The sequence below is a fragment of the Jaculus jaculus genome, chromosome 4 (assembly GCF_020740685.1).
Source record: "Jaculus jaculus isolate mJacJac1 chromosome 4, mJacJac1.mat.Y.cur, whole genome shotgun sequence".
Lineage (NCBI taxonomy): Eukaryota > Metazoa > Chordata > Mammalia > Rodentia > Dipodidae > Jaculus > Jaculus jaculus.
In genome coordinates this window covers 8,084,563-8,105,542 of record NC_059105.1, presented here as the reverse complement: position 1 = coordinate 8,105,542, position 20,980 = coordinate 8,084,563, and the positions used below count along the sequence as shown (strand labels likewise).

Here is a 20,980-nt window from a genome sequence, read left to right as displayed (position 1 = left end):
GGCTCAGAATGCTTCCCCTGTGGGTAGTGTACATCCTAGTTGCTTACCTTAAGAATAGAAGAGATGGTTATTGGAGTCAATCAGCCCTAACTGAGAGGAAAAAAGCCTTACAGTGGGCTAGTGACTCCCACTGATGATCACTTCTGGCCTAGGCACAGGCTTAAAAATGCACGTTCACCCAACTGAGCATGTTGACACTGATAATGACTTTTATTCTCCCAGAGAAGACACTCATATTACCTTACTTAAAACAAAACATGTTTGTCACATTCATAAAAGCAATGCTGACTCTGTAGGGACAGCTCAATCAGTAAAGGGCTTGGTATGTAAGCCTGCAGACCTGAGTTAGACCCCAAGTGTCCACATGGGAAAAAAAAGGTGGGCATGATGCCACATGCTTGTAATTCCAGTGCTGGGAATGACAAGAGGATCCTTAACACTCACTGACCAGTCTTTGTAGGTTACCTGAGGAGCTACAGGCTAATAAGAGACCCCTTCTTGAGAGAGGCAGACAGCATTTGTGGTGGTTTGATTCAGGTGTCCCCATAAACTCACCTGTTCTGAATGCTAGGTTCCCAACTAATGGAGATTTGGGAATTAGCACCTCCTGGAGGCAGTGTATACTTGGGGGCGGGCTTATGGATGTTATAGCCAGTGTCCCCTTGCCAGTGTTTGGCACACTATCCTACTGCTATTGTCCACCTGATGTTGGCCAGAGAGTGATGTCCACCTTCTGCTCATGCTGTCATTTTCCCTGCCATCATGGAGCTTCCCCCTCGAGGCTGTAAGCCAAAATAAACCTCTTTTTTCCACAAGCTGCTGTTGGTTGAGTGATTTTTACCAGCAATGCGAACCTGACTGCAGCAGCAACTTAGCAACAATAGCCACAGTTGCCCTCTGGCCTCAATGTGCAAGAACACATGCATGCATGAACCCTTGCACACACATACATTCGCACACACAAGCTCATAACAGTATACTGTTTTAATTTCATATATAGATGTTTTAGTATATATATGTTAATACTGTTTTAATTTCATATATATACACATATAAAATCTCTTTAGCTCCTCCACTGTCCTTTAAAAGGAAAAGCCTTTTTTGTTTTCCTGAAAACTACAGAAAATTTATAAACAAGTAACAGTTGCCATGATTCATCCAGCTTAAAGGTGGGGACTTAGTCATTACAGTATTTAAGTAAGGAAGAAGTTTGAATTGTTTCACTCTTAGATCATCTAAGTATTAGGAGAATTACTTCCTTACTTTTATGACTCATTTTCTACACTCCATAGTTTATGCATCTCACCTCCCTTGAGGCAGTAAGATGGAGACATTATTTTTTAAAATGTATTGGACTTCTTCGTTTCCAATTTCTATCCCTTTTATGTCTTTCTCTTGTCATATTGCTTGAGCTAAGACTTCTAGTACTATATTGAAAAGCAGTGCTGAAAGTAGGCAGCCCTGTCTTGTCCCCAGACCTTAATGGGAATACTTCAAGTTTTTTTTTCCCCCCATTAAGTATGATCCAGGCCTACTTGATTACCTGCCTGAGCTGAAAAGGTAAGATCCTAGTGCTGAAGACACCACAAGCTGTGGTGTCCACATGACGTCAAGACACCCTGCTGGAACTGAGCGGGTAGCCAGCTCCCTCCTGGCTTGAGCTCACGGCTCTGGAAAGTGCTATAGGAGCTGCTGGAGACAATGGTTACCAACAAGGTAAATAAGCAGGGGACTCACCCAGTTATGAACTAGCCAAGCCAGGAATGCACACCTGTGCAATAGTGGCCACAACCTATGAAGGTAACCGATTGATCTATGACTGGACATGAGAGCTCCTCAGGGGGACTGAATTCATACCTGGTGCTGGGAACCAAGTTGGCATCCCACGGCCAGGAAACTCACACTCCAGAGAAAAGCTCCCACTGCTCTCTGGATGTCAGGAGTGGGCTTACACATCAAAAAGTATCTCAAATAACTATACATATCCCCTTTGATTCAAGCTGCTCTCATGCTTGGTTGGAGAATCTGTTCTATTTTGCAGGAGGCAGAGAATACGGAGGAGATCCAAGATCCACTACATAACCAGAAAAGATAGCCAACTGCCCACCATGAGATATGCCATGGCTAACACAGCTTGGCAGAAGGAGCAGAAGCACGAATATTACTCTCACTGCTACTCTGACAACCGGCGCCAGGGAGATGGTGACAGACCGCATGGCCAATCAAAAGTCATCAAAGCAGAAACCCAGAGGCCACAGAAAACCCAACACTGAACCAGACTGATAACAGGCCCACCGGGGCTCAGAGAGCATTATGGAAGAGAGGGGTTGAAGATTGTAAGAGCCACAGAGTGGGCAGGAATATCCTGAGGCACGGTATACCACATAGAAGTAGGCCTTCATGACCCCACAGCGAATACCAACAACCTCACAAAGGAAGACTCTCAAGGAAAGAGAATTGGGATTAAAGAGGGCCAATGGATCTAGAGTTTAACCTTTTATTAAATAAACATAAAGTTAAAAACTGTTATTTGAATTTGAAAATTATGGGATAGAGTGTGATAATTTGATATATGTCTAAAGAATGTAATGATAAAAATCATGTTAGTTAACATTTTCATCTTCTGCCACATTAATTTTGTTTTTGAGGTAAGGTCTTGCTCTAACCCAGGCTGAGCTGGAATTCACTATATAGTCTCAGGGTGGCCTTGAACTCACAGAAATCCTCCTACCTCAGTTTTCCAAGTGCTAGGATTAAAGGCATGTGCTGCCACACCCAACTCACATTAATTCTTTAATATAGCATAAAGAAAAATAGCATTAGCAGAAGCAAGTGTCCCAATAACATAAAACTATATATCATACCTGATGTCCTCTTTGCAAGGACTCAGGCTGTAGTCTGAGCTCACTGAGCAGGAAGGTCAGGCAAGGAAGCCTGTTCACTGTGAGGCTTGCAGACACAGCCCCAGGACAAGATCTGGGTAAGAGGAGCCCACTCTGCCCGGCGCTCTGTGGCTCTTCCCCCCCCCCCCCAAGCACACGCTCTTTCAATGCTGGCCCCAGATTTGCAAAGACCCTTGCTCCAGCTTTCTGCCTCTCTGAAGATCCCTTTCTCTCCTCAATCTTTGCAAATCCCAGGCCCATTCCTTTACCAAACCTCTAGTTCACCCAATAATTATCTCCTCTCCCCTAAACTCTGTCATTGACCATCTGTGTCACTCATGATGTCAAGGCCTTAAACTAGTTTAGATTTCCAAAGCTATACTGTTGATAACTCAGGCACTTTATAGGACAGTATAGCTTCAAAAAGTCTCTTTTGAAAATACAATGTATATATTAATCACCTCAGTTTTTGCCATGCTCTTTAGTGTCCCTTTGGTATGTTTTGTGGATTGTTATTAAAGGAACACTTGAAGGTAGGTATGTGGTTTTATTTTTCCTTTGAACCATACCTCTGACTACCTAGGCCATCCTAGGTCCAATATCATTTTAATAAATGAATGAAAGAATAAACAAAAGTATTCTGGAGATATAATCAATATGCCATAAACACACCACATTAAATTCTGTGGTTTTTGAGTATATTTGGAGTCTTGCAATTGTTATCTCTCTTTAATTTTAGCATATTTCCATCATTTTTTCATAGAAACCCCTCATGTCTCAGCAGTCACTATGCACTGTCCCTTCTCCCAGTACCTGGCAGTCAACCATTGTTCTGCTTCTTGTCTCTGTGGATACCCTATGACTGTGGTTGTGTCCTGTGTGTTTTGGGACTAGCTTCATTTGCTTAACATGATGCATTCATGATTCATGAAGATTATAGCAAGTATCCTTTTGTGATTGAATAATAACATTCTGATGCATGGATATATCAAATTTTGTTTATCTGTTCATTAGCTGATATGTGGGGAGTACCCATTTTGTGGCTATGGTTCTATGAACATTCATGCACAAGTCAATGCATGGACATACGTTCTGAGTACAAGAGACACAGAGAAGTGAACAGCTAGAATTACCTCACTGTAATAATTTTCCTTTTGGCCAGTGTTTTTTGTAATCAGTATGTACTAAACATTCAAAGGAGTTTTATTATGATATTTCCATAGATGCATGTGATCTCCTTTGATCCTACTTACTCCCTCTGATCCCTTTTTATTTCCCCATTTATACCCTACACATCCATAATAGCCCCCTTTTTCAAATCATTCCCCAATATTTTCTACATGTGTGAGAAAACATGTCAATATTTGTCTTTGTGAGATTTAACATGATGATCTTCATCCAGTTCCATCCATTTCCTGCAAATGACATCATCTCGTTCTTCCTTGTGGTTTTATAGGTTGATACCAGCTTTCTACTAGCACCAGTCATTGTGGGGTTCAGAGAGTTAACATTTCTCCCAACTTGGGCACGTTGCTTTTCTGTAGAGCATCTGCACAGAGTTGGTCTCAAAAGTCAAAGTCGAGATGCTTATATTTGAAGTGTCTCCAGTAACTCCACAACCTTGGTCAAAAGCCTTTCCAAGTCACAGTTCCATTAGCTTGTAAATGAGAGGAGTGTTATAACTTGAAAAGAACCTAATTCAACACAAAGTATTATCTAGCCTTCATTGTAAATGAGAGGAGTGTTATAACTTAAAAAGAGCCTAATTCAACACAAACTATTACTTAGCCTTCAAATCACAATTACAGTGTTCCTGCTAGAACACTGTGAGCTGTTTAAAGGCTGTTTTTCAGATTCAAAAGCCAAAGATTAAAAAGGGTTGACATTCTTATAAAATATTAAGCTGTGTCTCAGATGAAAAATAAAGAGAGTCTTGACCTTTATGCTTTGAAACTTAAAATGTATTAAGGTCTTTCTGCTTCCTCTCCTAGAATGACCCATGTGGTTAAATTTGGGAGTCCTCAAGTATCTGCTGATTTTTATAGCTAAAAATATATCATGTAAAGAGCAAACCCTTGGTACATGATAAAATCTGCCATTCATTCAGTCTTAATAGTCAGCCAATAGCAATTGCTAGATGCACTTGTGAACCCTTGAGTGCAGGCTCTGAATGCTGTTAGAGATGGGATCTGAGGAGGGTCCCTGCTTTGACCAGCACTGCACTCCCTGGACAAAGAAAAGAGAACCCTCACTTTGAAGACGGCACTGTTCGCTGCTGAGAGTCCACCTCTTCAAGTTCCTAGTTACATCAACACCCTGAAAGGCTCACTCAGCTCATAGTGATGGCTCGTGAAGACAGTACAGTCATCCCAGTTTCCAGACCTCTGAGCTTTCTCTTCAGAGTTTTCTTCCTCCCACAAGTGGGTTTTGTCTCAGGCTTTCTGTATCTTTCACTTAGCAAGAAAGTCATTTCTGGCTTTCTCTCCTGTTCCACTATGTTGTATAAGCTTCTACTTCGAATGAATCACAGAACATGATTCACTTTGCTCCTGAAGCTTCTTGAGGCCTTGTTTTCATTCCTTACTCTGCTTAACTACGTTGCTGAGTCACACTTTGATGGCTCAGTGCTGAATTTATTTATTAGTTTTGGTTGGTTACTTTTACTTCCAAAAGAAAGTCAAGAAAATGAAGAGGGGCAAATACCGTTACTGCAGCAGAATGTTTTAGAAAGCACGGGACAATAAACACATGTGTGCTGCTGATTCCTACTGAGACATCATGATGCAAGTAGTGTAGGCTGCCGGGTCCCCAGCCCACATGCCAGGAGAGCCATTTCAACTTGGTACCAACACGAAGGAAAAGGTTCCTGGAAGAATATTTTAATTCAATGCTCAACAATCCCTACTGAATTCCCTGTTTGGTACTTGCTGCATGGATCAGAAAGTAAGTGAACAGAAAACAATACAAGAAAGCAAGTAAATTAGTCCATCACAGCATTGGAGGGTTTGCTGATACCAGCTGTATGCCAGTTATTATTGTAGTAGATAGAGGGAGGCTCTGGAAGAGAGGATCAATTCTCATTGCTTTTTTATATTTTATTTATTTATTTATAAGGACAAAGAAAGAGAGAGAGAGAGAATTAGAATGAATGAGAATGGGTATACCAGCACCTCTAGTCACTGTAAACGAACATCAGATGCAGACAACACTTTGTGCATTAGCTTTACATGGATGATGGGGAATTGAACCCAGGACACTAGGCATTGCAGGAATGGGCCTAAGTGCTGAACCATTTTTCCAGCCCTCACTGTGGTTTTATAAGTTAATATGTTGTTTTGTGTCAAAGTGAGAAGTATCATATTAATAAGCCTTTTTTTTATCATCAAACAAGGACAGTTCCTTAATTTCTGTTTTTCCTCTCAATCATTTCTTTGGTTCCTAAAGTAAACAAATAATCACTTATGCTCTAAAATAACATCCTACATGTTTCTAAAAGAAAATTTATGGAATGCATTTTCTTTTATACCTACTTTGGGCCAAATGTTACTTTAGTTTCTTGGAACTCTCCTAATTATCAGGACAGAAGACACCTCTGTCCTGATGGAGTTTTTTATTGTTTTGTTAATTTTTCCTCAATTTTTATTAACATTTTCCATGATTATAAAAAATATCCCATGGTAATACCGTCCCTCCCCCCCAATTTCCCCTTTGAAATTCCATTCTCCTGATGGAGGTTTTAATTTGGTGAGGAATAAGGTACAAGAGGTGCTCTTTAGTGGTAGAATGTTTGCATTCATTAAGCCTTGGGTTTGAGAACTAGTAGGAAAGGAGGGAGAGAGGGAGAAAAAGACAGAGACACACATATATATAGGTAGGTAGACAGATAGATGATAGATGGGTGGATGGACAGATGACAGATAAAGAACAGAGTTGTTTCTAGCTAGGTAGTAACCAGAGCTATAAAGAGAAGCAGTGACTCAGAAGCAAGCAGGGTGATTCAGGATGAGCACGAGGGATGCTTGTGTGAAGAGGCCCCTGTGACACAAATCACAAGTGAAGCACAGGAGTGACCGGGGCAAGGGGTAGGGGTCCTACTGAGGGAATGTTTTTGGTAACTGTGGAAACAGAATGAATTTTGTATCATGAGGAAAGGTGCCATCTGATTTGTGATTCTAAAGGCTTCCTTTAAGTACTCTGTGAAGTTGAATCAAAGTAGGATGAGGGTAAAAGCAGAAACACCCGCCGGAAAGCCACTGTGAGGCCAAAAATGATGATGGGAGCCCAGGCCAGCTGAGTGAATAAGGACAGTCTTCATGTTTGCAATGCAGGAATTCTGCATAGTGTAACAGTCACTTCCCTTTTGGGGTACTAAATGCCAGGCAGATCCTTTGCTTCTTTCTGTTTCTTAACCATGAGCAATTTTGTAAGCCTCACTCTTTACCCATATTAGGACAGGAGCTGCTAAAGTGTGAGGCTCCTGTTTCCCCTTCAGTCTCACTCCCCTAGGAAGAGCTGTTCTATATCCGGCACCTCGTGGGTGCTGAATAAATATTGATTAAACAAGTGGAGTAATGAGTCATGTCAGCGCAAGTGTGGGTGCTTGGGTGTGTGAAAGCAGAGAAATGAGCTGGATCCTTCGACGTGCAGGGCAGGAACTGGATTATGAATGATTCCACGGGCTGTGGGGAGTGACTCCCCCACCACCCCACCCGCTCCATCCTTTGGGATTGGCTCCGCCATGCTGTTGCCACTTCTCCTTTGTTGAATGCAGATGGTCCACATGCCCAGAGACTCTTTACCCACGGCGCCGGCAGAGCCAAGAAATGACGCCCTTGCCAGGGGCACGGAAGCTTATGTTGGTGTCACGTCCCTGCAATGCAAGTGGATTGTGATGGAGCACACGATGCCGGGGAATTCAAGAAGTGCCTACGTTCCACAAAGAGGGTTGTGCAGCTGGGACTGGATGATTTTCTTTTTTTCTGCAGTTAGAAACTTTCAGACATTGGTCCTCACCATTCGCTTCATTTGAGGCAGGCTATCTCTCTGATCACCCCCGTGCCAGAACAGCTGGTTCATAAGACTCCTGTGATTCTACGACAGCCACTTTCTATCCTGCTGTAGACCTACTGGAATTTCAGAAGTTTTTTTTTTTTTTTTCTTTTCACATTGAGTCTGGGAATCAGAACTAAGTTACTCATGCTTGCATAGCAAGTATTTTATCCACTGAGCCAACTCCTCAGTCAGAGAACGAAAGTCCTGTAAGGCTGCTTGTCACTGCGGTGACTTCTGCAGCAGAGCTGTGAACTGTCCTTGCATCATGAAAGAGTCATCGGCAACAGGCAAACGAAGAGGCACACATGTGTTCAGATCAGATTTGGGTTATTTTTGCCAATGTCAGAGTATTTTCACTTGCATCAACTAAAATTTGTTTCCTTCAATTGTTTAAAAGCCTGAAAATTCTTAGCAGGGGCATATAAAAATGGGCACCACGAACCCTAGGTTGTAAAGCCAAACTGTGAAAGGCAGGAGAGAATAAAATGTACCTGACAATTAATAAAACATGACAAATAAGAAAGTGGAAATTTTACACAGGTATAATAATTGATACTCTTTTTGACAATTGCTAGATGCAAATTAAATTTAGGCTATTACAGGAAATGACATTTTCTGATAATAAGATTAGGGGTCATCAAAGAACTCTTGAGTTCTGATAATTGTCTGCTACTCTCCTCCCTGGCCTCTGCCTGCTTTTAAACCCTGCGACATGTTCTGACACAGAGGCTTCACAGCTGTTAATACAGACCAGTCATGTGATCCCCCAGACACAGGCCAGTGATTTTACATTTACATTTAGAATCAGATGCAAATGCCTTATCATGCCCTTGGCTGACTTCCCCTTGACCAGTCTCTAGTCAGGCTTTCCAGTCTTTAATCTGAGAGCTCTCCAGGCCTTTGAACCAGCTATCCCATCAATAGGAAACAGTCCTTCCCAGTTCAGTCCTTCTAATCTTTCTTGAGAATTCAGAACTCAGTTCAAATGTCTCCTCATCAGAGGGGCTATCCCTGACCACCCAGCCTAGAGCTGTTCTTCCCTGACTCAGTTTCCACCACACAGCCCTGTTTTAACTATAGAAATTTTTTTTTTTTTTTTTTGGTTTTTCGAGGTAAGGTCTCACTCTGGCCCAGACTGACCTGGAATTCACTATGGAGTCTCAGGGTGGCCTTGAACTCATGGCGATCCTCCTACCTCTGCCTCCCGAGTGCTGGGATTAAAGGCGTGCGCCACCACGCCCGGCTAGAAATGGTTTTTATATTGCTATTATTTGTTAGTCAATGGTTTCGCCTTTAACTTTTCCTGACTCCTCTAATCAACAGGTCAGCATCTTTAGAACCAGGCAACTTCTGTTTAATCAGTGTGGCCCCTCTGTTCTTAGAATAATACCTCATAGTCAGTGTCATACTTCACACACCTGAATAAAAGAAACAGCTAGGGGTGTGTTATGTATTCACTAAGGTGCGCAACGACGACGACTGTAGGATGGACGCGGCTCAGGCGGGGCTGTGGAAGTGCACGAGGGCCGTTTCTTAGGGAAGGTCTCATATGTGCAAAGGTGTTCACACTAAATTTAGAAGGTCGTGGGGAAGCCCAGCTAGGGCTTAAACAGGCACAGCTTGGTGAATTTAATGGATTCTTCACAGGAAAATTTAGTGGTATGTTATTACATGCCCTGCTTGCAATGTTAAGGATGGCAATGATAGAAAAGTAACAAAGGCCAGAGCTTCCGTGGGCCTGATAGAGGCCAAAACCTGAGTTCATATCAGTGCACATGCGACATCCCACTGCACTTCGCTGCTTCATGCACAGTGGGGGTGGGACCTTAACAAGGCACTTGACACATTATGTATGACAGACGTAGAAGGAAAGATGCCCTACGGGTCATGAATTTTGGTGTTCTTTAATAGAAAGCTATCTGTTAGGCCTATGTTCAGACTAAAGAATCAAAATAAGGGTGTAGAGTTAAAAAAAAAAAAAGGTCGTTCAACTTTATGCTTACAGTTCAAGCCCCAGCACCCTGATCCAGCCACAGAAATTAGATGTTAGCCTGAGATAAGCTTACTTCAAGATGTGCCACCATTAAGTGGAAGTCATTTAGAAATAATTGAAAAACAGATTGCATGAACTATTTTTTCTTAAGTATAAATCTGCCCCTTTTCTTCCATTATTATCCATTCATGTTTGAGACAGTGAAGTGTCAGCTTTATTTTTATTTTTTCCGTCGTGAACATCACAGCCAGGGTCTCCTGTATGCTCAGGCCTTCTATCAACATCGCTTCCTCCCCAGCCCAGTCAACTTTCATATAGCTTCTTTTCTGTGACTCCATCAAGGAAGGGAAACATTAACCCTTTTAGAAGCCAGAGGCCAGATGCTCCTGGAACACAGGAGGCCACGTTGGAAGTGGAAGTGCCATGTGGACCCTAAAGCTCATTTTCTCTGATAGGCCTACTTCATGGGGCGACCTCTGAGCTGCATTTCACCTGCTCTAGGACGCTGAACTCTGTGAGGTCTGAGACTACCTTTGTTCTAGGAAATAAGGAAAGGTTACTAACAGCTCGTGGAGAATCCTGTTTGCAGAGTCTAGTAATAATTTTTGGATATTGGAGATGAGCACAGACAACACATTGAATGCATCGCCATTCACAACTTTGTTGTATTTACCTCCAAAATTAATTTCGTTTTTATTGGTTCTCCCTGCTATGTTCAGAAACATATGGTGCAGAAGCGTGCCTTTTCCTTAAGGAGGCATATCTCATCAGACCCCAAATCCTTCCTTGAAGGTGTTCCTGCCCAGCATCCTCTGTCCACAAGCCTCAACATCTCCTTCATAGAATGAAAGTCAGCCACGTCCAGGTGAATTCAACAATTTCCTGCTTTGGTTCAATAGATTTCTGCCTTTTCCCTGGTTGGTTTCAACATTTTATTAGACACAACATGAGGGAGAAAGTGCTCTGTAAATCCAAAGATGGACAGAGTTAGAACTCTGGAGCCAGGCAGCAGTAGCTCCAGCCCCGTGTGGCCACAGCCTGGCACAGCGTGTACTCTTTAGCCCTGGGGAGGCCCTTGGGTGCGTCCTACGACTGGATGCTTCCTTCTGCTGCAGCAGTGTGATGCAGGGTGGCCGCAGAGAAGGGCTTTGATCCCAAAAATCTATGGGTAAAGACAGTGCCCAGCTTGTAGGGCCCTCTTGCTTTCAATTGGCTTGGGTAGACTTACCGAAAAGTCATCACTGGGGAAGAAGAGGAGGTCGTGAAGAGGATCATTCCTGTAGGTCTTCTCGAGTTCTTCAATGACAGCTTCATAATCCAATGGCTCCAGAAGCCTGGGTTTTTCCTGCTGTAGAGAAAGAAAACATGGTGTGAATCTTTTATTATCTTACTTTTGCACGTCTGCTTCCACTGAAGCTCTTAGTTGACAGGGCAGTCATCTCACTGCAGTCACTCACCCGACAAAGACACTTGATCCCATGACAATTGTGTCCACACTTGAAGTAATTGTTTTAAAAGTCCTGGCATCTCCCTGGGCAATTCCAGCTGTTTGTATGGAATCACACACCCATGGAACAGGTGTTTTATAAACCTCATCTTTTCAACATAAAGAAAAAGACCTGCTTACTCAGTATGTGCTATAGTTACCTTGTTGTTTTTGGGACAAAACATCTGGCCAAAAGCAGCTAATGGGAGGAAAACTTTTATTTTGGATTATAGTCTTTTTTTTTCTTTTCACAATTTTTATTAACATTTTCCATGATTATAAAAAATATCCCATGGTAATACCCCCCCCCCCCTCACTTTTCCCTTTGAACTTCCATTCTTGGATTATAGACTTGAGGGGAATCTTCATGAAGACAGAGGAAAGGACGGCAGGAGCAGAGGCTGGACATCACCTCTGCCACAGCAGGAGGAAAGCAGCAGCAACAGACTGGGCCAACGAGCCCCGGAAGGGCAGGGGATAGCATGCTTCCAGGCCCACACCCAGCAATGCGTACCTCCTCCAGCAAGGCTTCATTAGTTGTCGTCAGCTGGGAACCAAGCCTTCAAAACACATGCGTTTACGGGGACATGTGACTGAAAGCACTACCATGTGGTACTGTGACAATGGCAATGATCCTCATCACTTTGCTTGCGTGGATGCTTCCCTGTAAGTTCTACTTGGGCCAGGCTGTGAGCACTGGCCTCTTGCTAGCCATCAGGATCACAGGCTGTCTTCCTTGTCACTGTACCAAGACCCTTTGCCAGGATTAATGGCTTGATGTGAGCCAGGATGTGTCTACAGAGAGAAGTTGGGTCAGTCTCCAGTAGATAAGGACAGCACAAGTATTGGAGACACACTGTGGTAGATATGGATGAGTAAAAAACATAGGCAGTGCTGCATTCATCTTTGTGTTGCTGGACAAACATCTAACCAGAAGCACCTTGTGGGAGGAAAGGGGAGTTTATTTTAGACTTATAAATTACAATGGAACATCATCAATGGTAGAAAAAGCTGGCTTACTTTCATAGATACAAGCAGAAAGACATCACTAACAGGCAGCACCAAAAAAAACCTGCCAGAGCTCCAATTGCTCTGAACACATCTAACCGGGTCAGGCTCAGGATCTGCCCCCATACACACCTTAGGCCTGGACTCCAAGATCTAAACTGAATGACATCTCCTCCAGCCATGTTGCCGGAGACCAAAGATACAAGCTCAATTCTTAATCAAAAACACCCGAGTCAGACTGGAAAGATGGTTTAGTGTTTAAGGTGCTTGCCTGCAAAGCCTAAGGACTCAGATTAGATTCCCCAGTAACCCACATAAGCCAGATGCACAAGTTGGTGCATGCATCTGGACTTTGTTTGCAGTGGCTGGAGGCCCTGGCATTCCCTTTTTCTCCCTCCCTCCCTCCCTCCCTCCATTTCCCCCCTCTCTCTCCTTCTTTCTCTAATAAATAAACAAATAATAAAAATATTTTTAAAAACCTGAGTCTGTATGGCTATGATTTCAAACTACCACAGGCAGATAATGACAGAACATTAGTGTCCTGAACCCAACAGGAAGTGCTCACTTTCTGAGAAGCCTCCATAGTGGCAAAATGAAAGATGCTGGAAGAAGGCACAGTTGTGTCATGAAAGGATGGATGTGTTTCCTCCACACTGTATCTCATTGAGTGAGATAAATGGAACCCACCCCTGTCAAACAAAGTATTACAAAACAGAAAGCCAGGGACATAATCAGACTCCCTTCATCCTTCAATGAAGTACGCACACAAACTACATGGAAAAGCTGGTCTCTTGCTAGTTTTGCTTTGCTTTGAAGGAACTTTGTAGAAGCTTGAGGACTCACCATGAGGCTTAGATGCTAAAGTGATCTTGTGGGTGGCAAAAAGAATCTGAGGAGCAACTCTCCCACAAACCTTCTAGCGCCCCACTGCAACATTCTGGGACTCCTGCCTCTGCAAAGCTCAGGGACTTAGCTTTGATTCTAAGACCTTTTGTGGGAAGGTCCCTGCTGGGAGCATCCCCAAAAAGTTCATTGACATTTTAAAAACTGCTAATAGGCTTTTCAAAGAAGAAGTCAATATTTATTTTGACAATTTTCCAAAGATTAAAAACAAAACAAAATGTGAACATAGTGGGCCAATACCAAATATCTCCAGGCTTATTCTGCAATAAAAAAAGAGGTTTTACATACTTAAGTAAACTGAGGGCAAAGTAAGGTGACTGCTCTTTCGGGAAGGGACCATCAAGCAAAGTGGCTATATTTAGCAAATAAACAAAGAGCTCCATGTAATATTTGAAGAAAAGACAAAATTGAGTGATTGTGCCACATAGCAGTGGCCATCTGGGGTAAAAGACTAGGAGGCTGGGCTTGGCTTGAGGAGTGGAACTGCTCTTTCTAGGGTCTCTGCGTCATGTCATGCGCCTTACAGACCCACTTCAAGCTCCAATTCCTTACTTCCTAGGCAAAAGAAATAATTCCAAGGATCACAAATGCAAAAGCTCCACATGATTGGTTTGGTACCAATACTTACTTTCAATTAGTTTCAAATGTCTTTAGCACTGAAGGGCAGCCTAGGCCTCAGTAGTGTTTATCTGTGTCACATTTTACCCTGTGACAGCCCACAATTATGTTATGAACTGCCCTTCTGGACCTCCAAAGTGTGAAATACTCCCCACTGTACTATGAACGTGTGTGCATGAAAACTAGCAGATGAGAACAAAATGCAGGTAAAAACCTCTCAAGAACTTCTTATCTCTGGTATAGATTGGGTTGATCATTTAAGTCACTTTGCTTAACTCAGGTATCTTTGCCTTAAGTGTGTGACACTGGTTAATACTAAGGCAACAGCTTAAACTTTTATTATTATTGTTATTTTGGTTTTCTGAGGTAGGGTCTCTCTCTAGCCCAGGCTGACCTGGAATTCACTATGTAGTCTTAGGGTGGCCTTGAACTCATGGCGATCCTCCTACCTCTGCCTCCCAAGTGCTGGGATGAAAGGCGTGCGCCACTGCGCCTGGCCAACAGCTTACACCTTTATCTTCTCTCCCGTTCTCACACCGATAGGACCCAAAGACTGACATTAGTGTGCTACAATTCTAGGATTAAAGGGAAATGACATAGGATGTTTGGAATGGTTTTCTACGATTCTTGTTCTTATTGTCTTTTAATTAGTTCCAAACTTTAAAAGTTATTAAATTAACTAAGAGACAAAAAGATCTTTCAAAGAACATGTTTTACCATGACCTAACTCTACCTAAAATTAATCCTGCTCAAATTAGTACAACAGACAAACCAGAGTTCCCAAGTAAAAGGTTATTGCTACGACAAAAGACAAATGAAATCCTACATCCTTCTTGATATATCCAATGAAAGGAAAAACCTGGAAACATCTTTAGAAAGGCACACTTTTGTATTCTTCATTCCAGGCTATGGCATACTAATTATTGAGTGATCTTTATTGGACCTTTCCTATTTAGACTATGACACTCAGGTTATTTTGACATGAGAAATCCTAAATCCAGCCTTCCTGCTTCACAAGGTTTGGGCTTTAGGGGGATAGATAGATAAAATTCTATCTTTCCAGGTTTTTTTTTTTCTTTTTCTGTTAATGTGTACCATTTAAGATAATCAAAGGGTTATAATTTTTTGGCTATGAATTTCACAAGAAAATGGAATCATATAGGCCATGACACCTAATATCAAAAGATTTGAAAAAGCTTGCTGTGAAAACATTATGTGCTGTTGGTGGTGAGACCCTAGGGTATACAGAGTTCTGTTTAAAGAGAAACACTAATACTAAATTGTGGGTTCAGCTTATCTCTCGCTACTATTCTTGTGTAGACACTGACTGAAACCAGGAGCTGAGCAGCACTGATTTACAGTCTTAACAAGGGTCGAGTTGTCTCTCCTGAATCTAATGGCTCTTTTTTTTGTTTTCTTTTTGGAAATGTACCAATTGCAATGAGGTATGTGCCAAGGCTACCCTGAATTGAACTGGATTTTTAGAGTGCTCTTTCCCCTTTCTCTCTGCTAAATGAGGAATGAATTTCATTAGCCGCTCTATAGTCACTGTCACTGTGCATGGGAAGTGTCCACCAGTATCTGGTATCATGCAGCAGGGACGTTGCCCCACAGGAGCCGTAGGCCGTGTCCTCCCTACATAGTGCTAAGAGGTTCATTTGATCTAGATTCTCAAGTCCACAGATCTCTTTCGAATCAACTTCACAACAGAAGAATGGGATCCTGCCACAAAACAAATGCCCCTCCCCCACGTACTTATTCTACAAGTCCTCAAAGCTGGCCAGCACAATATCCTAGCCCTGAAGTAGCGAGGTGCCATCTTTGTAAGAGTCCAGGCTGCCACTACCATTCAACTGGCTTGAAACAAGAAGATTGTCCCATGATTTAACCAAGAGTTCTGATTTCCAGGACATAGCATAGCATCACAGAAATATGAATGTTTTTATTATTCTAATTTAAAATCAGTTAGGTAAGAAATGACACTGAAGAAAATGGGCAACTGAAGACTATAACTCTAAATATTACATGATTAACTTAGCAACAGAGACTTATGGCATTCATGCTGTGGGTTTATTGAACTCCTGTGTTCTCTTAGGTAACTCAACATTTGGCAATGGTTGGCGATTCTTGTTTTGAAAGCCTGAGGGTGAAGTCCACAGTCATTCATGACAGCAAGCCTTGCTACCACAGGAATGAAGACAAAGGGTACTATCTCAGAAAGAGCAGTTCAAGGCCAGTCTTCATAATGGTTCTACATTCACAGGTATGGACAGAACTGCAGTTAGGCTGTAAGAACATAGGCCAATTAACAAATTAGAGAAGATTAAATCCCTGAAACAAAGAATGCCCATTAAAACTCGGCTTTGTCAGTACAGGAAATTGGTTCTAACCCACATTGATCTATTAATTGGAGAGACCAACAAGGTCCCTCAAATAAGACAGGCTTCTGCCAAAGCACTTGATTACCAGCCTTAGGTAAAGAGACCCTATTGCTGAAGATACCACACGCTGCCAACACAGAACATCAAGAGACCCGGGTGGAATCTGGAAGGAAGCCAGTTCCAAGATGGTTAGTCCATACAGCTGCTGGGGAAAAGCTGCCAATGGCCAACAATATTGTGGGCAAGCAGGGGACACTGCTATGTGAAAGCAACCAGCCTGACAAGATGCACACACCTGTGTAAGAGTGGCACATGGCCTAGATAGTTAATCAATGGCTCTCTGGTTGGCTATGGAAAGGAACCCATAACTGGAACTGGAGGCCAAGTTAGAATCCTATGGATTCCAATGAGAAGCTCCCACTAACCTTTGTACAAAAGTGAGGCAACACTCATCAAAATCTCTCTAACAATTCTTATCTCCTTTAACATATCCTGATCTTACTCTCCATTGCAGAATTTCAGAAAGCAACGAGAACTAAAGATAACTGAAATCTATCAACAAAACAAGAATAGATAACTGACTCACTGTCAACAGATGAGCCAGTCCTGGCATATCAGCCAGAGCCCAGGTGAAACCACTGAGGAACTGGTGAGATGAGCAAGAGAGCTGCTTCTACAACAAGCCTGATCACCTGGCCTGGGGTGATGGAGACAGACACTGAGGAGACTCAAAAAAGCACCAAAGCAGAAATCCCGAAGCTGCAGAGAGCTCAAGACTAAAGTAGACTGAAAGCACACCCTCTGAGGCTCAGGGAGTTCGGTGGAGGAGGAGGAAGAAAGAATGTAAGAGCCACAGTGTGGGAGGTAATACCCAGCAACATTTCCACACTCCCTCTCTGACAAGGATGGGCTGCTGCTCTCACAACCCATGGCCCACAACTCCATGACAAATACCAGAAGTTCCACAAAGGAGGGGCCCTCAGTGGACTTGGGGGAGGGAGAAGGGAAATGATGGTCCCAACATAAGATGTTTTCATACAAAGTTTCTACTTGAAGCTGAGTTTTCTGACATTAAAACAAAATCAAAATTGCTTATTTATTGCCTAATAAAATGAGGCTAAATATTACAGAAGAGAACATATGCACAGAATTTAAAAATCTCAGGAAAAGTGACTAGTGATACAAATCCAAACACGCTTATTATATTTGGATGGGACTGTGATCTTCAGGATTTTGGAATTTTTATTTGTCAAAAAATTTTAAAATTATTTGTAAGCAGAGAGTGAAACACTCACAACACAAGCACACACACACACACACACACACACACACACACACACACACACAGAGAGAGAGAGAGAGAGAGAGAGAGAGAGAGAGAGAGAGAGAGAAAAGGAATGGGGATGCCAGGAGCCCTAGCCACTACAAATGACCACATACAGGTGTCACTTTGTATATCTGCCTTTATATGGGTACTGAGGGGTAGAACCCAGGATGTTAGGTTTTTCAGGCAAGGGCCTTAACCTCTGAGCAATCCCTGCAGCCATTCAAATTTCTTATTATGAACAAACATTGCATTCATCATTGTGAAAGAAATGAACTTGCTTTCTCAAAAGTATCATGGCTTCATTAAACACTACGGAGTTATGTGATTTTAAAATTGCTTACCCTTTAAAAATCCACAAGAGAAGAAGCCTAGAAACATCACAGTGGGACTTCACATGGAGATGCAGCCACTAACAGATTCAAGTAATTAAAATAAAAGATACACAAAACGCTGGGGATAGGATACCAGAGAAAATAATTACAGATTAGGAATGTGGTTCTGGAAGTTAATGTCAGCAAAAGAGAGAAGCATAATTAGCATCTTAATAATTAAAGTATTTTTATCTTTGTAGAGAGCCATGAACACTGGTTTGTAGCAAAGAATTTCAAGTCAGAAATTCTACTGGGAAGCTGGGAATCTTTACCCACTCACTATACAACTTGGAAAATCCACTGGAGTTTTAGCTGATGCTGATCTAAATGTGTAAGAAAGGCATGTTGTTGTAAAGATGCAGGGTATTAAGTATATATGTATGGTAAATTCTCACAAAATACCCAATATAGAATTGTTGTAATTTCAAAATGACTGGGAATTATCCTACATAAAAAGATCGAAAAGACTAATCAATTAGACCAACTACAATAAATTCTTCATTCATCAGGACTTGCCCAGTACATAGTTTTCCACTTTTTGGTATATGTGCATGTGTGTATGGTGTATGTGTGCACGTATGAGCATGTGTGCATGGAGATCAATGGTAAGTGTCCTTCTCAGTTGCCCTCAATCTTATTTTGATGAGACAGGGTTTTTCGTTGAACCTGGGACTCACTGATACAGCTAGATAAACTAGCCAGCAAGCCCTGTCCTCCTGCCTCTGCCTCCCCAGCACCGAGAATGCAGGCAGGTCACACCACCAAGCCAGACATTTACCTGGGCACCGGCATTCGAACTCAGGACTCCATGCTCATACAAGCATTGAATATTGGCCTAGACCCTGTCCTGTATATTTTTATATAAATTTTTGTTACAAGAACTATTCTTTAAATTTCCCAAGAAAATTTTATTACAAAATGGTCCTAATTTGTATACAAAAGTAAGAATATAAGAAAAAGATAATAACATAAGGAAATAAAAAGAGGAACATGGGCTGGCTGGGTGGCTCAGTGGATATGTATGCTTCCTTTTTAAGTATGAGGGCTTAAGGGAAGCCTAAGACAGCCAGAGTTTGAGTTCCCAGGGCCCACATAAATGTGGGTGTGGCCATGTGCACCTGTACCCCAGTCCTGCAGGGGAGCAGGGACCTAGGATTTCTGGAACTTGTGAAGAAATGGATAAGAGATTCTAGCTCAAGCAAGAACTGGGGAAAGATGGAACAAGACACTCAACTTTCTGCTCTGGCCACTGCACACGAGTGCGTGGAGCTCACAACACACACACACACACACACACACACACACACACACACACACCACTACGTGGCACAGACAGAGACAAGCAAAAGTGGGTGAAGATACTTTTCCTCCGTGTATCTCCTAATTCAAATCAGACCGATCCTCTACCCTTCAGAGGTAGAAAGGAAGTAACCTACCTAATTATAAACAGCAGCAGACAAACAAGATTCTACCTGTTTTCCTTGAGAAGCAACTAGAGAACCTTTGCCTGTATTTATATGTTCAGATCAAAAAGAATTGGTTTTCAGGATTGGTTTAATCCTAAACTCACTGGGTTTGCAAACAGCAGGTGTTATAGATATTTAGAATGTCTTTCTGTAGCTCTAACTTATACGAAGGCAAGTAAGTTTACCGTTAGTAGGGAGTTACTCAGGAAAAGGTTGATGGAATTAGGAAGGAGTAACAATTTCTACAGTCAGTTCCTTGGAGAGGACACACACTTGAGTTTTAAATTTTAAGTGTAAACCAGGAGAGGTCAGCCTTGGGTACTCACTATTGGGGTCATTTATCTCTGCTCATCAGCACTGAGTACTTTGGTTCTCCTTTACAGGAAGCCTGGTCTTTCCAAGAAATACTATGAAGAGTCATTTCCCCACGTGTTAGAGGTTTTGCGTTCTCTAGGTGATATACAGTGTATCCTGTCATGCTGTCTGGGACTCATCACTCTTCTTCAGTCTCCCCTGTCATTTCTCAATATCTGGATCTTTGTTTTCAATATCCACAGCATATTAATCCAACACATGAATGCTTGCTTCGTTGTACTAATCTATTATAAACTATCCTTCCTGGTTAATGACAGAAAAACAAGCAAAAAGAGATACTTATTTTATGACTAATAGAGTAAGTAGGCTCTGTGAGCATATAACATGGCAATTAGTTAAGAGTTCTCCTCACATCTTGGCATGCACATAAATAAATATCTCCCAGTGATCATTCAATGGAATCTTTAGAAAGATCCTAAAAAAAAAAATTCCAATTGATCATGAGAGCAATTTATAAGCATCACAGCTTCTAACTAATTTCAGTACTGTCAAGATAGCAAGCTAAATTTCTAAGAAATGAAAAAACTAAATGGCACATGGGTCTGTTAGACCCTATCATAACCCAGGACTCTTTGGCCTTAATGTAATTGGAATGCAACCAACTTCCACACTATTTGTCTTTCAAACAAATCAGAGAATGGGAGAGAGTCCATGCAGCTGACCCATGGCCACAGCTGTCAGCCTGTGTCATGTGACAGATTTAATTCACCCTTTCATTAGAGGGAGTTCCATGCATATCCTCTCAGATATCCCAGCTTCAGAAAACAAGGCTGGCCTTTCTTAGCTAAAAGGAAATGATTAAATAAGGAATAAGCCATCTGATGTTGACCCTTTACCCTCCTCTCTGTCTTGAGCCACAAAGTCTCATGCAAATGGAAAAACACTAGCTCAGTCAAACTTAAGCACTCTACAGCTGGCCAAACTCAGATGAAGCTGTTTGTAATAGTTCCTATGGTGACAAAGATGGATGTAGATCACAGAAGGCATCGACCGTAGTAACTCTTTGAATGCTAGTCTATTTCAGGGAAATAAAGAAAGAGAAACTTGATAAGGTTTATAAACCCCTGGTACTATAAGGGATGCAGGTTACTAATTACTTATATTTTATCCAATTTCAT

At 42.0% G+C, this 20,980-nt stretch overlaps 1 protein-coding gene across 12 annotated transcripts in view; it reads right to left on the bottom strand.

The window, feature by feature from the left end:
* Dock10 (dedicator of cytokinesis 10) overlaps positions 1 to 20,980 on the bottom strand; it is a 271,205-nt gene that overhangs the window by 154,616 nt on the left and 95,609 nt on the right. For 11 of the 12 annotated variants that reach the window (XM_045146779.1, XM_045146780.1, XM_045146772.1 and 8 more), the window contains exon 2: positions 11,156 to 11,275. In XM_045146779.1, coding sequence (XP_045002714.1) covers positions 11,156 to 11,275 — 120 coding nt within the window. The remainder of the gene's footprint in view (positions 1 to 11,155; positions 11,276 to 20,980) is intronic. The other variant, XM_045146773.1, reaches the window with a different exon arrangement.